The sequence below is a fragment of the Planococcus citri genome, chromosome 5, assembly GCF_950023065.1.
Source record: "Planococcus citri chromosome 5, ihPlaCitr1.1, whole genome shotgun sequence".
Classification (NCBI taxonomy): domain Eukaryota; kingdom Metazoa; phylum Arthropoda; class Insecta; order Hemiptera; family Pseudococcidae; genus Planococcus; species Planococcus citri.
Window position 1 is genome coordinate 17,566,727 of NC_088681.1, and position 12,772 is coordinate 17,579,498.

Below are 12,772 nucleotides of genomic sequence, written 5' to 3' on the forward strand. Positions count from 1 at the left end.
CTTGTGATGTTATGTACTTCTGTTAGTAAAAATTCGTCTCTCGTATCCACATAGTACATATTGAAAAAAAAAGGTTTTCAGCGACTCATCATTATTCATCTTCAAAACCATTACTCAATTACTAAGTACGAGTATAATATTTTCCTTGTTGCTTCCAACTCAGCTGTTTTATATGTACTATTTAACGAGGCATAGACAAGATCGATACGGAAAATAGCCACGTGGATACTTTCGTCAAAAATTCACACCGCGCATGCGAATTCTTCTCGCTCAGACCTATGTGTTAATAATCCCGGCGCGGTTAGCATTGCTTTATTTTTTTTTTACAGATAGTGGAAGTTTATCTCAGAAAAAGAATAATATTATTTATTTGTTTCATTTTTAAAAATGGGTTCGATAGTTTTAAAAACTCTGAGCGTTTTATTAGGTTTGTTTTTCATACTTGTAGGTATTTTAAAAATAACTTGTTTTCTAAGTAAAGAGTTGCACAAAGATATGGTAAGTGTACAAATTATTGATAATTTCCTATTCCTCGAGCAATACTCGATTGTCAGTTTACTAATTAGATATCATTTTTGGTGTAGAGAAAAGAGTACGTGAAGTATGCTAAAGTGTTTCCATTTAATGAACTGATAGGATACAAAATTCCAGCCAAATGGTACAGAAAGATCATAGGGACGATGGAAATAATTTGCGGATTTGCTTTAATGGTCATCCCCAAAGGTAAGTACCTACTTATTGAATCACTAACGTAGCCGGTCTCTATGTGAATTTCGGTCAAAATTATAGCTAATCAGTCATGTACCTACCTAGCTAGTTATCTACATATTTGTATTATACTTACATTATCAATTTTTTTTCAGCTAACATAAAAAAGGCAGCTAATGTAACGTTGATAGCTATGATGGCATTAAATATATACTCGCATTATATGGTGGAAGATCGTTTCGAACGTATTGCCCCGGCATTGGTAAGAATTTTTCGAGTTTTGCTTTTTAAACGAGATGCGCTTTGATAAATTATCAACTTTTCTCAAACAGAAAGGTTACTCTGTGCTATTTTGAACAGTGCTGTGGAATCGGAACGGAAATCTTCTCGACAAACACCGAAACACGAGACAACAGAAAAAAATCATCCTTTGTATTTTAGGAGAGATAAAAAAATTTAAAATTCAATTCAGCTCTCATTTCTTTCTTTTCGTCTTAATCAATGTGCCATAAAATTGATGAGAAATCAAAATTTTTACAATTCACCAATCGAAAATGGAACTTTTCAAATGAAAGTTGAACTTTTGAATATAAGCTGAACTTTTCAGTAGAAAACTGATTTTTCTAATTGGAAGTTGCAATGCCCAGTTGATAACCGAACTTCCTGAATTAGACGAATTTTCCAAACAAAAGTTGAACTCATCTCTGAGTGAAAGTTGAGATTTCAGGGGGAAAAAAGGTGAACTTTCGTAATGAAAGTCAAACTAAATGAACTTCTCCGATTGAAATTGAAATGAGACTTTTCCAAAAAAGTTGATCTTCCTGGTTGAAATCTGGACTTTCTAATTGAAAGCTACGTTTCACATCGCAAAAGGTAGAGCTGTAATTTCCATAATTGAGTTGAACTTTCAAATATGATGTAGACTTTTCCAAGTTAAACTCAAACTGTCCAATTCAAAGCTCAACTTCAAAATTGGAAGCTGAACTTTTCAATATAAAGTTGGACTTGTCGATATAAAGTCGAAAAATGTTTTATAGAAAGCTGGACGTTTCAGAGAAAGCTGAACTTTCCAATTAAAATCTAAAACTTTCAAATTGAAGTCTCAATTTAACTAAATTAAAAGCTCAACTTTCAAATCAAAACCCGAATTTTTCAACTGAGAGCCCAACTTCAAAATTGAAATCTGAACTTTCCAAGTAAATCTCAATTTTTCACTTACTGTTAGATACGTCTTGTTCAAGATCTTCAACTCGTTTTTCCATTACTTCCTTCTTTTTTTTCTTCCAATCGGCGTTATATTATCTTCAACCTCGTTTTCCAGTAACACTTACCTACCTGCTTTTAAAGATGTCGATGATGGTGTCATGTCTTGAAAAATGAGCAGCCATCTTGGCAAAATATCCTGTGTAATGCCAATTTCTCCCCCCCCCCCCAGAAGATCACGTTTACTCCCAAAATCGGCTCAATTATGTGGATAAACTCGTTGAACAGGTCGAAAATAATACACATCTCGATTTTTAGCTGTCCAACTTCATAATCACGTCTTCTGGAGCAAATTCAAAATTCTGGAGAAATTGAAAATTGCGCTGGAGACTTCAGAATGACTGGAAATGGTGAAATTGAGACTTGGGGAGTTATTTATGGACAAAATACAGCGATTCGCAAGAATTTCAAAAATTTCCACACAAATGGGAAACTTTTGATTTTTTGGATTTTTCAATTTTGAAAAAAGCTGGTCAAAAAACCACTTTTGAGGTGTCACCAATTTCATTTATTTGTACCTTCTAGCAGGTCGGTCAGTAGATGACGAGTCTTCCGAGGATCATATTAAAAATTTGAGAAAAATTGAATCCAAAAGAAAACAATAAGTAGAGTTTTTTTTTTTGTTACAAAATTAATCCATTTTTACATTTTTTTGAGAGAGGGGGTAGGGGATTGAGGGGAGGGGAGGGGGTAAAGATTGAATCAAAAATTGATAAATATCAAAATTTGAAAAACACAAAATCACACTAAAAATTTAATCACAACCACACCCGTGTTATTTTATTTTTACAAAAATGACCCTAATTTGGGGACTTTTGGTCCAGCTTTCTTGATAACTAGGAGGCCAAAATAATTTTGAGTGGTCTACTCATAGAAAACTTTCTTGTCAATTTTTGTTAAAATTCAGGCTGTACGATTATGTACCTATGCTAATATATTTTTCAGTACGCCTTTCCGCTAAAAAAAAATTTGGAAATAGAGTGAAAATGGGAAAGGTGGTTTTAGAAACGGGAACATTTTCCAGCATTTCCACAGCACTGATTTTGAAAAATATTCTTCTAATGATGGTTAATTTTTCAAAGGTATTTTTCTTCATGTTGATTGGAAGACTAGTAATCGAATGGCAGATTAATAGACAACAACAATTACTGAATGGTGGATTGAAAGTCCCCAAACAAGAATGAAGAATGATAATCGCTGCACTGATGCATTAGATGGTTTTATAGTTCAGGTTATGAAAAAATATAGCCACATATTATTTCTTAAGCGAATTTAAATTGCTCTTAGAATAAATGTAGGTAGGCATACCTAGTTTTGTGAATATGAATCCTTGTTCTATACCTAGTACTCATTGTAAAAACACGCCTTTTGGTGTTGCGTATTGATCGCTGTATTTGTATGAGGTCTTCTTATGTCATGACTGCGAATATTCAGTAGCTTGTACAAATGTTAGTAATCAATAAAAATTGTTCTCATTTTTTAAGAAATTGTATATTATTGTAAATTAAATGAAGAGCTCTATTCCAAAGTGGGTTAAGTCATTTTTAAAAAAAGCACGTTTTACGGAGATTTTTACTTCAAAAGTGAGTCAAGTCATCGATTTTTCAAAGTGATTTTTTTCTACAAGCAATTGTTCAATGTCCAAAGAAAGGAAAGGTGCACCGACCTTTCGAAACAGAACAAATTTTAGCTACAAAAACTTTAAACGCATTTTTTGGTGAAAAAAATGACTTAACCCACTTTGGAATAGAGCTCTTCAAATTATTGTTTAAAATTGCTATGATAACGATAAGTATATTAACTATACTTGGTAAATTTCCAAAAATATTCTAAATAAGACTTGCTCAATTATTAAATTATATTGCATGATTTAAATTGAAAATGATTGCTATTTTTTGAATGGTGTTCCTACTTTTTGTATGTTTTTAATTTTTGTGAACCCTTTTATACTTAAATTTACAATGATGAAAGTTGTATTATATTAAAGCTGATTCAATAAAAATACCAAATTTTCGTTTTCTTCCTTCAATTCACGTTGATAAATTCATAATTTCATCATTCATCTTTTTTTAAAAAAAGCAAATCTTCAGCCATTTTTCAATACTTACCTATTGCATTGCTTGAAATCTGTTCTGAACACTTTTTGTGAGAAAAAAAATCAAAACAGTTCAATTAAAAATACTCAATCGTTATTTTTTGAAAAACAAAAAAAAAGCTTTGTGTAAATGAACGTAACAGTAAAAATATCTGAAAATTGTTCTCGTTATGTTCACCGTGTACCGTGTGTCTTCCAGAAATTTTCATTTTGTGTTGAGATTCGATTCGCCTTCAAAAAACAGGGCGATAACTCATTTAACACTAAACGCTAAGGAGTAAGGATCTTGAACGTCGAAGAAACAATCATAAGATTTACAATTAGGAACTTGATTGCCTCATATTATTTTCCCAGTATCTCGTTGGCATAGGATATTTGTAGATATTGTCTGGATTGAAGTTAAAAATATTCTCATTTCCTGAAAATGTTTGATAATCAATACCACTTATTACTTAATACATTAAGACGAATCTCAACTACGATAGCTAATCCTGAAGAACCCATAAATAAGCTATTAAACGAGTTTAATAACTATAGTATTCTATCGATATTATCACAACAATAGATGTACCTAGATTATAATTGCATCGGGATCTATAAAAATTAATGAACTTATATGACGTCAAAAACATTAATCGATAGAGGTAGGTATTGATGCAATTGTGTCGAATAAACGACAATTACATAGGTACCTACTGTTATATTATTTTTAATTATGTACTTTCAATCCATGAACTCATCCTATTTACCTACACGTGGTATCAAAACTAGTATGACTCGATGCTACAAAAATAATACAACAAGTTTCAATAATTTTCTGTCGACGAACATACGCCTGTAAACAAAACAGTAAGGTAGGTATTATGAAAAAAAATCTGCATCAACGCGTAAGAATCGGTAGCATAGACAGCGTCAAATCGAATAGGTAGGTACTTCCAGTACGATATTATAACCATAGGTATACTTATAACTATGGTAAAATCAACCTCTAAACAAGTTTTTTATTTACGATGACTGCGGCTTCGCATTTCAAAACATTGAGTCGTTTTCTTCCCGCAAAATTACTCTTTCATAGACTAATGCATCTTATAATAGCATAACTTTTTTTTTTTTGGAAAATTGAACAATACCTATGCACATACAGTACCTACCTATGTAGGTACAGTTGAAACACGGCAGAGGAAAGGTTATAAGAGCATAGCTATTGATAATGTGCTGTTTATTCGACCAAGTTTAGGAGAGGTGTTCCGTTCACACTTCAATTATACACCGGAATTGTATTTTACGATCAGGATACTCCCATCTATACGCTTACGGATATAAATTTCCGGTCAAAAAAGTAATGTTCTGTAATATATTCGTCGTTCTATACATCACCGCTATACGCCGATGCAATGATGACCAACCTGAATGATAAATCAAAAATGTTGCATTTTTTAAAGCGTACAGTGTACACCGTACCTATATAGGTGTACTCGGAATTACATTGGCTGCTGTGCAATTGTGACGACATAAAAGAGGCTAGATAGGTAGGTACTCGTATTATATTTTATTCAATACAGGCATATAAACGCACAATTATACCACCAATACTAGACGCGAAAAGTGCGTTTTTATGAGCGACTAAATGAAACGAAAATAATGTTCACATTATTGTCCTAGGAAAATAATAAACATTCATTACGTGGTCGCACTGCTCGAATCCTATTGTTTGGGATGACGCGGAAGGTGACAAAGTCCGATTATTACGGGGAAAAAATTGTAGCAGAAACAGGAGATCCACCGCCTCCCCCTCCCTCCACGCCCTAAGGCTTGTTTTCCTTAAATCATTTCGGCTACACACTTTATCTGCGAGTACGCACTACGCATACTTCGGTTGTCGTGTCGACTCATAAAAACGCTTCTTCACGTCTAAACATTGATGGTATAATTGTGTATATTTATATGCATGTATTGAATAAAATACATTACACACACAAGTTCAAAAAATGTGGGTGATTATAAACTCGTACGCGAATTGCAGTCCTCGCCTTCGGCTCGTCCTGCAATTCGCACTCGTTTATAATCACCCACATTATTGAACTTGGTATGTAATATACTATTCCACAAAAAATGCATAGGTACTTACTTGATTGAGTTAATGTAACGTAATATGCTGCAGATCAAACAGTCCGGCGTGACTGCTCCGCTAAGCTAAAAAAAACTAGACAGCTACAGTTTGTGAAACTTGTTTTTTTTTTTACAGGAAAATTCATTCTTAAAATCGCCCAAAAAAATTTATTAAAAATTTCCAAGTACTTAGGTACAAAAATTTTTAATTGAAATAATTACGAAAAAATTCCAAACTAAATCATCATTGAACAATTTATTCTAAATCATCACAAGAAATTCACTTGAAATAATCCCCAAAAAATTAATTTGTCATACCTCGAAAGAAATTCATTAGAATTCAACACACAAAAATCAATTTGAAATCCCCACAAAAAATTCTAATGCAAGCTAAATGTTAAAAAATGGAATTCTAAATCACAAGGTAAAATTGATTAGAAATTACTAATAAAAAATTACAAAATAATCATGGAAAAGTTCCAAACTAAATCATCATTGAACAATTTATTCTTAATCACCACAAAAAATTCATTTGAAATAATCCCAAAAAAATTAATTTGTCATACCTCGAAAGAAATTCATTAGAATTCAACACACAAAAATCAATTTGAAATCCCCACAAAAAATTCTAATGCAAGCTAAATGTTAAAAAATGGAATTCTAAATCGCAAGGCAAAATTCATTAGAAATTTTTCCAACAATAAATTTCATTCCAAAATAATCATGGAAAAGTTCCAAAATAAACCATCGTTGAACAATATTTAGGTACCTATCTATTCTAAATCACCACAAAAAATTAACTTGAAATTACCAATTCTAAACGCACAAAAATTAATCTGATATCTCAACGAAAATTCTAAGCTAAATTTTAAAAACTGAAATTTAATATCACTGAGCGAAAATGTATTTTAAAAAAACATTTCAAATAAGCAAAACAAGCTCAAAACTAAATCAATAATTCATTTGAAATCATTCCAAAAAAATTCAAAATGTCATCACTCGAAAAAACCTTATTAGAATTCAACGCTAGAAAAATGGCGAAAAATTCACTTGAAATCATTCCAAAAAAATATGACATCAGTTGAAAAAAAATTCATTCGAATTCAACATAAAAAAATCATTGAAAAAATACTAAAAAATCAGTTTGAAATCGCAACGAAAATTCTAACAAGGGAACATCTTGAGGTGTCACACTCCGATTTGAACGGGACCGCGATTTTTGGAAAGAGCATAGTCTAAAACCCCCAAAACCAAATTTTCAGCTGCCCAAGTTCATTTTTCGATTTTTGGCGAACCTTTGAACATTCAAAATTGACTGTTTTTTGGCGATTTATGCTATTTTTAAGCAGCACGTACTTGATCAGTAAAAATAGTTAAAATAAATCCCAAAACTAATATCAATTACCCAAATCTAAATTTCACCATTTCCAGCCATTCATGGAGCCTCCAGCGCGATTTTCAATTTCTCCAGAATTTTGAATTTGCTTCAGAAGGCATGAATATGCAGTTGGGCAGCTAAAAATCGAGTTGTGTATTACACTAGACCTGTTTAACGAATTTATCCACGTTTGAGCCAAGTTTGAGAATGACACCTCAAAAGTGGTGTTATGACCAGCTTTTTTCAAAATTAAAAAATCCAAAAAATCAAGTTTACTCCCAAAATCGGCTCAAATGTGGATAAACTCGTTGAACAGGTCGAGTATAATACACAACTCGATTTTTAGAAATTGTGAAATTTGGATTTGGGGGGTTCGTTTCGGACAAAATACAGCGATTCGCCTGAATTTCGAAAACTTCCACGCAAACGGGAAACTTTTGATTTTTTGGATTTTTCAATTTTGAAAAAAGCTGGTCAAAAAAACCACTTTTGAGGTGTCACTCTCAATATCGGCTCAATTGTGGATAAACTCGTTAAACAGGTCGAGTGTAATACACAACTCGATTTTTAGCTACCCAACTGCATATTCACGTCTTCTGGAGCAAATTGAAAATCACATTGGAGGCTCCAGAATGGATGGAAATGGCGAAATTCGGATTTGGGTAATTGATATTAGCTTTGGGATTTATTTTGACTATTTTTACTGATCAAGTACGTACTTTTTTTTAAAAAAGCATAAATAGCCAAAAACAGTCAATTTTGAATTTTCAATATTGTTCGCCAAAAAATCGAAAAATGAACTTGGGCAGCTGAAAATTCGGTTTGGGGGGTTTTAGACTATGCTCTTTCCAAAAATCGAGGTCCCGTTCAAATCGTAGTGTGACACCTCAAGTAGCTATTGAAAATTTATGATTCGAGGAATAAAAAACCATTTTCTTGGTCTTATTCTTTGGAGAAAAAATTTCAATTTTGGAAAAGTGAAGCAACAGTGGTCCGAGCGAAGCTTCCATAAATTCACAATTATTCAAGAACTAACACAGTGGAGATGATTTTGCTGGTTTCGACATGATGAAAATTTGAACAGTAATTTCCAAACAATTTCAATTTTGGGATAGAAAAATATAAATCAAAAAGTAAAACAATAATTATTTGGGCTTGATGGTTTAGCTAGTTTTCACATTTTCAAAATTTGAAAGAATTTTTATTTTGGAATCGAAATCTCTGATTGTTCCGAAAAAGGCAAGGACAAGAGCTTTCAGTAACTTATACGTAGTTCAATAAATAAAACGACATTACTTTGGTTTGGTTTTTTTCAGGTTTTGAGTCACGAATGTTTTTGAGCAATAATTTTCCAAAAAGTAGGTTACATAGATAGGCAAGTAATTAGGCATTTCCTAAAATAGAATCAAAATTTTCTAACATTAAAAATAGGTGAGGGATTACAGGTTTGATGAGAGTTCATTACGATAAAATTACCAAAAATTAATCGCACTGTAGTACACATATGTACTACGTTTAGTAGTTGGTACCTTGGTAAGTCTTGATTGGTACATTTTCATAGGCTCGAATAACGTATCCCCCACCAGTGATGCGATGGTCTCGAATCGACCCCCGGCGAGATGACGATTCAAGATCGACTGAGCTTTCGTAAGTATAAACAAACCAAATCATAGCTAATGAGAATTGACTTTTATTTTACTTAATTCATGGCTTTTTATACAGAATAATCAAAAAATCGTCATCTCTTAATTCTTCCACGATCTCGGTATCGCGATCGCCCCCACCCAAAAAGGTACTTACTACCTAAACTATAGCTACACTATATACAGTGCAGCGTCCGCGTTATAGTAAAAATACGCCGCATTGTTTTTCATAATTACATGACAGATTTGTATCTAACCTTTGGCTATCGGATGCGATACCGACATGCGAAGCATTATGTACAGTACAGTCGATTCCCCTCCGAACAACAAAGCTTAGTTCCTGTGGCAATACCGATATACATTGTAAAAATTATTGACTTTGAACGGTCCTACTGAATTGTTATTCTTTCCTATGTAGATCAGTATGTGTTTTACACGAGTGGTAAAAACTTGGGAAAATCGAATTAACGAGAGTGAAAAACTCGATATGTTTCGTGTCGTTATATGTAGTAATACTTACAGGTATTTATCGGCGTTGACTTTAATAATTGCACAATATCGGTGTGAATTTCACTGCACTCGAGAATGGAATCCTCTGACCGCTTCGGGTTTCTCTTCATCGAACTGTTTTTTTCATTTTCTAGTTCGTTGTCGACGAAACCTGCAGTTATCGAGGAAATATCTGCGACCTGTTGATATAAGTAGGATGCAATTTGAATGATTTTAAACGTAAATTTTCACTAGAGATATATTTTTTTGAAATGGTGTATTCGAGTACCTAGGTATATTTTCACGAATATTTTAAGCTAGCATAAAAATAACCCTAGTTTAAATTTAAAATGAAATTACCATACCTCTATTTTAGAACAGTCTCCGTTTCTTAAATAATTATAATTTTTTGATTATAAATGTACAAGGTAGGTACTAGGTACGTTGAGCACTGAGCACATGAGCAGTTTTAATATAAATTAATAGGTTTTTCACGAAACAAAGAATAACTTTTATCGGTTTGATTTTGATTTACGATGAGTGGACTATCGATTCAATATATTGACAACACATTTTTTTAAAAATTCTCCTTAATACTTCTTCAATTAAATTACTTAACGTAGAATACATTTTTAATCCTTTGGAGGTTCTCTAGGTTTCCAATTTGGGGGAAACAAATTGCTTTGAAGAGTGTGATTTGGTACCTTGACCAATTGGCCAAATCAAAAAAAAAAGTTCAGCTTTCAATGAAAAATCATTTTGGAAAATGAAAGGTTTGAAAAAGCTCAAATCCCTTACGAGTATTTCCAACAAAACAAATACATATAAATTGTTTTTTTTTTTTTTTTTAAATAATTCAACAACACGAGTAAAAAACACTTTCCAAGAGCACTTTTTGAGAACATTTTTAAAAAACAAATTAGAAAATAATAGTAAAAGGTTATCTGTCATCTCTCAAGTTGAGCCAAAATAAAAACTTGGTGAAAGAAATGACTTGCAGTGGTGACTTTTGAGCTCCGCAAAAAATATATGCTATACCTTAGGGTGTAACTGAATTTCTGGAAAAATTTCACAGAGGGCCCCTTCTCCATTTTTTCTTACTAATTTTTGAAATTTCCAATCACCCCCCCCCCCTCCCTCCAAAAAAACCATCTTCGATTATGATTTCTTGAGAAAATATTTCACACACGCACCTACCTATACTCAACCTAGTGACTATTTTCTGTGAAAGTTTCAACATTTTTGGACCTCCCCTCCACTCATTTCGAGAAAAAGTTCATAAAATATTTTAAATGAATTTTTGTGCTAATTCACCTCATGCGGATTTTTTTCGTACCTATAATCATTTTGTCGGTGATTTAACTCGAAATTTTGAAACGATTTTTTAAAAAAAATTTGCCACTCGATAAACTTGAAAGCTTTGAACTTTTGGAACATGATAAGGATGGTGAAATGTCAGTCCAGTAGCTTAAAGTTGTGAAATTTATATGTAGTTTGATCAAAATCGGTTCAACCATTCCTCAGAAATTCAATGTTTTTTAAATTCAATTTATATTGAATTTGTGTGCCAGGTCATTACTTATATACCTATGTAAAAAATCCGCATAACGTGAATTTTCACAAAAATTCATTAAAAATTAAATTTCTCAGAAACTTTTGAACCATTTCACTTGTAAATAGATCAGTTCCTATTCAATAGTTTCACAAAAACCAGATCAATCATAAATTAATGATCCGTTTGCGTGTTTTTTTTTCTCATTGTTTTTCAAAGTTTTTTTTCAGAATATATCGTAATTTTTTTAAATAAAAAAATCAATTTAATTGTCATGCCTTACACAACACAATTTTTTTCAAACGTGGTGGGTTTTTTGTTTTGTAAAAGAATTTTTAGAATTGATTTGGAGCCCAAATCGCGAGGTCGTTATCGTTTAAGTTTTCAAGATGAGCATACTTGTAAGGAAGGAGTTCTTAAAAGCATTTTGGAACCTTTTGTGAAATTATGATTTGAAAAATATTTTATTTTGGGCCAATTGATTGAATAATAAATTTGAAACTGTGTACATTTTTTGAATAATTTCAGAAAAAATTTCCAATAATTCGTCAATAATTACAATAGAGGAAATGGCGTCCTCTAAATCAGAACATGTCCAAATTTACGGGTAGGTAAATTTAGGCATACGTATTTTTCCAAGAAATTAGCCGCCACGCCGTCGCCATCGATGCAGACCTTTATGTAAACATTTACGTTAATGATGCAAACGTGTCCGCGCGAAAGAAATTTTTCTACAGAAAAGAATAGGTTCAGGTACTAAATACGAGCTTTCAGTATACGCTAACAATACGTAGCTGACCAGTTTGTAGTGCGGCGACTAAACCGGATTACAAAGGCAAGGGATGGAAACAGTCGCCTTAAAGGTTCAACACAGTAAAAGGCAGGTAAAGAGTGAATAGGTACCTATATACATCACCAAGCCAAACATATTTTAATAACTGAATTTCATTTATTAATTTTTGACAAATTTGAAAAAGTACAAACTTGACTGGTTTTTATGGTATAACCGAAATTTGAAAAAAAAAGAACAAAAACATTTATACTTGTTTACCGTCCTTATTTTGACATTTCAAATCGCTTGATGGTGGTTTTGAGCCATTTTTAGAGCTTCTACGAGATCTTTATAATTTCCTGTTTTGAAAACTTGCTAAATTTCATTTTGAACTTTTCTACAATTATTATTGCAAAACCGCAAAATCTAAAAACCTACCGAAGGAAGCTGCAAAAAGTGCTTAAAACTGCCACCAATCGATTCGATGAGATCGAAAATATGACATGATGCAAACAAAACCTCAATTTTACCATTTTTTTTTCGTATTTTGTTCACATCTGAATTTTCAAAAATTCGCCCAAAATGTCAAAAAATGAAGCTAACAAACCGATTCCGATGAATCTTGAAACCTCACTAAGCCTCCACCATTCCTAACGAATCCTTTATTAACAAGTTGATCTGTTTTCAAAAGAATTGTTTATTACGTATAAATTGATTTCTCAGTGAATTGTTCACAAGAGTATTAATTCATTTGATGGAATCA

The 12,772-nt window shown here is 32.3% G+C and overlaps 1 protein-coding gene across 1 annotated transcript; it reads left to right on the forward strand.

Moving 5' to 3' along the window:
- Positions 1-4,041, forward strand: LOC135848550 (novel acetylcholine receptor chaperone-like). The gene is made up of 4 exons (XM_065368480.1): positions 1-498; positions 585-723; positions 864-970; positions 3,054-4,041. The coding sequence occupies exons 1-4, from the start codon at positions 388-390 to the stop codon at positions 3,153-3,155; spliced, it is 459 nt and encodes a 152-aa protein (XP_065224552.1). The 5' UTR covers positions 1-387; the 3' UTR covers positions 3,156-4,041.
- The last annotated feature ends 8,731 nt before the right edge of the window (positions 4,042-12,772 follow it).

Excerpts from the sequence above, each read along its gene's own strand:
- LOC135848550 (XM_065368480.1), top strand. The coding sequence starts at position 388 with ATGGGTTCGATAGTTTTAAAAACTCTGAGCGTTTTATTAGGTTTGTTT. Across the intron at positions 499-584 it reads AAGAGTTGCACAAAGATATG|AGAAAAGAGTACGTGAAGTA; the intron begins GTAAGTGTACAA and ends TTTTTGGTGTAG. Across the intron at positions 724-863 it reads TTTAATGGTCATCCCCAAAG|CTAACATAAAAAAGGCAGCT; the intron begins GTAAGTACCTAC and ends ATTTTTTTTCAG.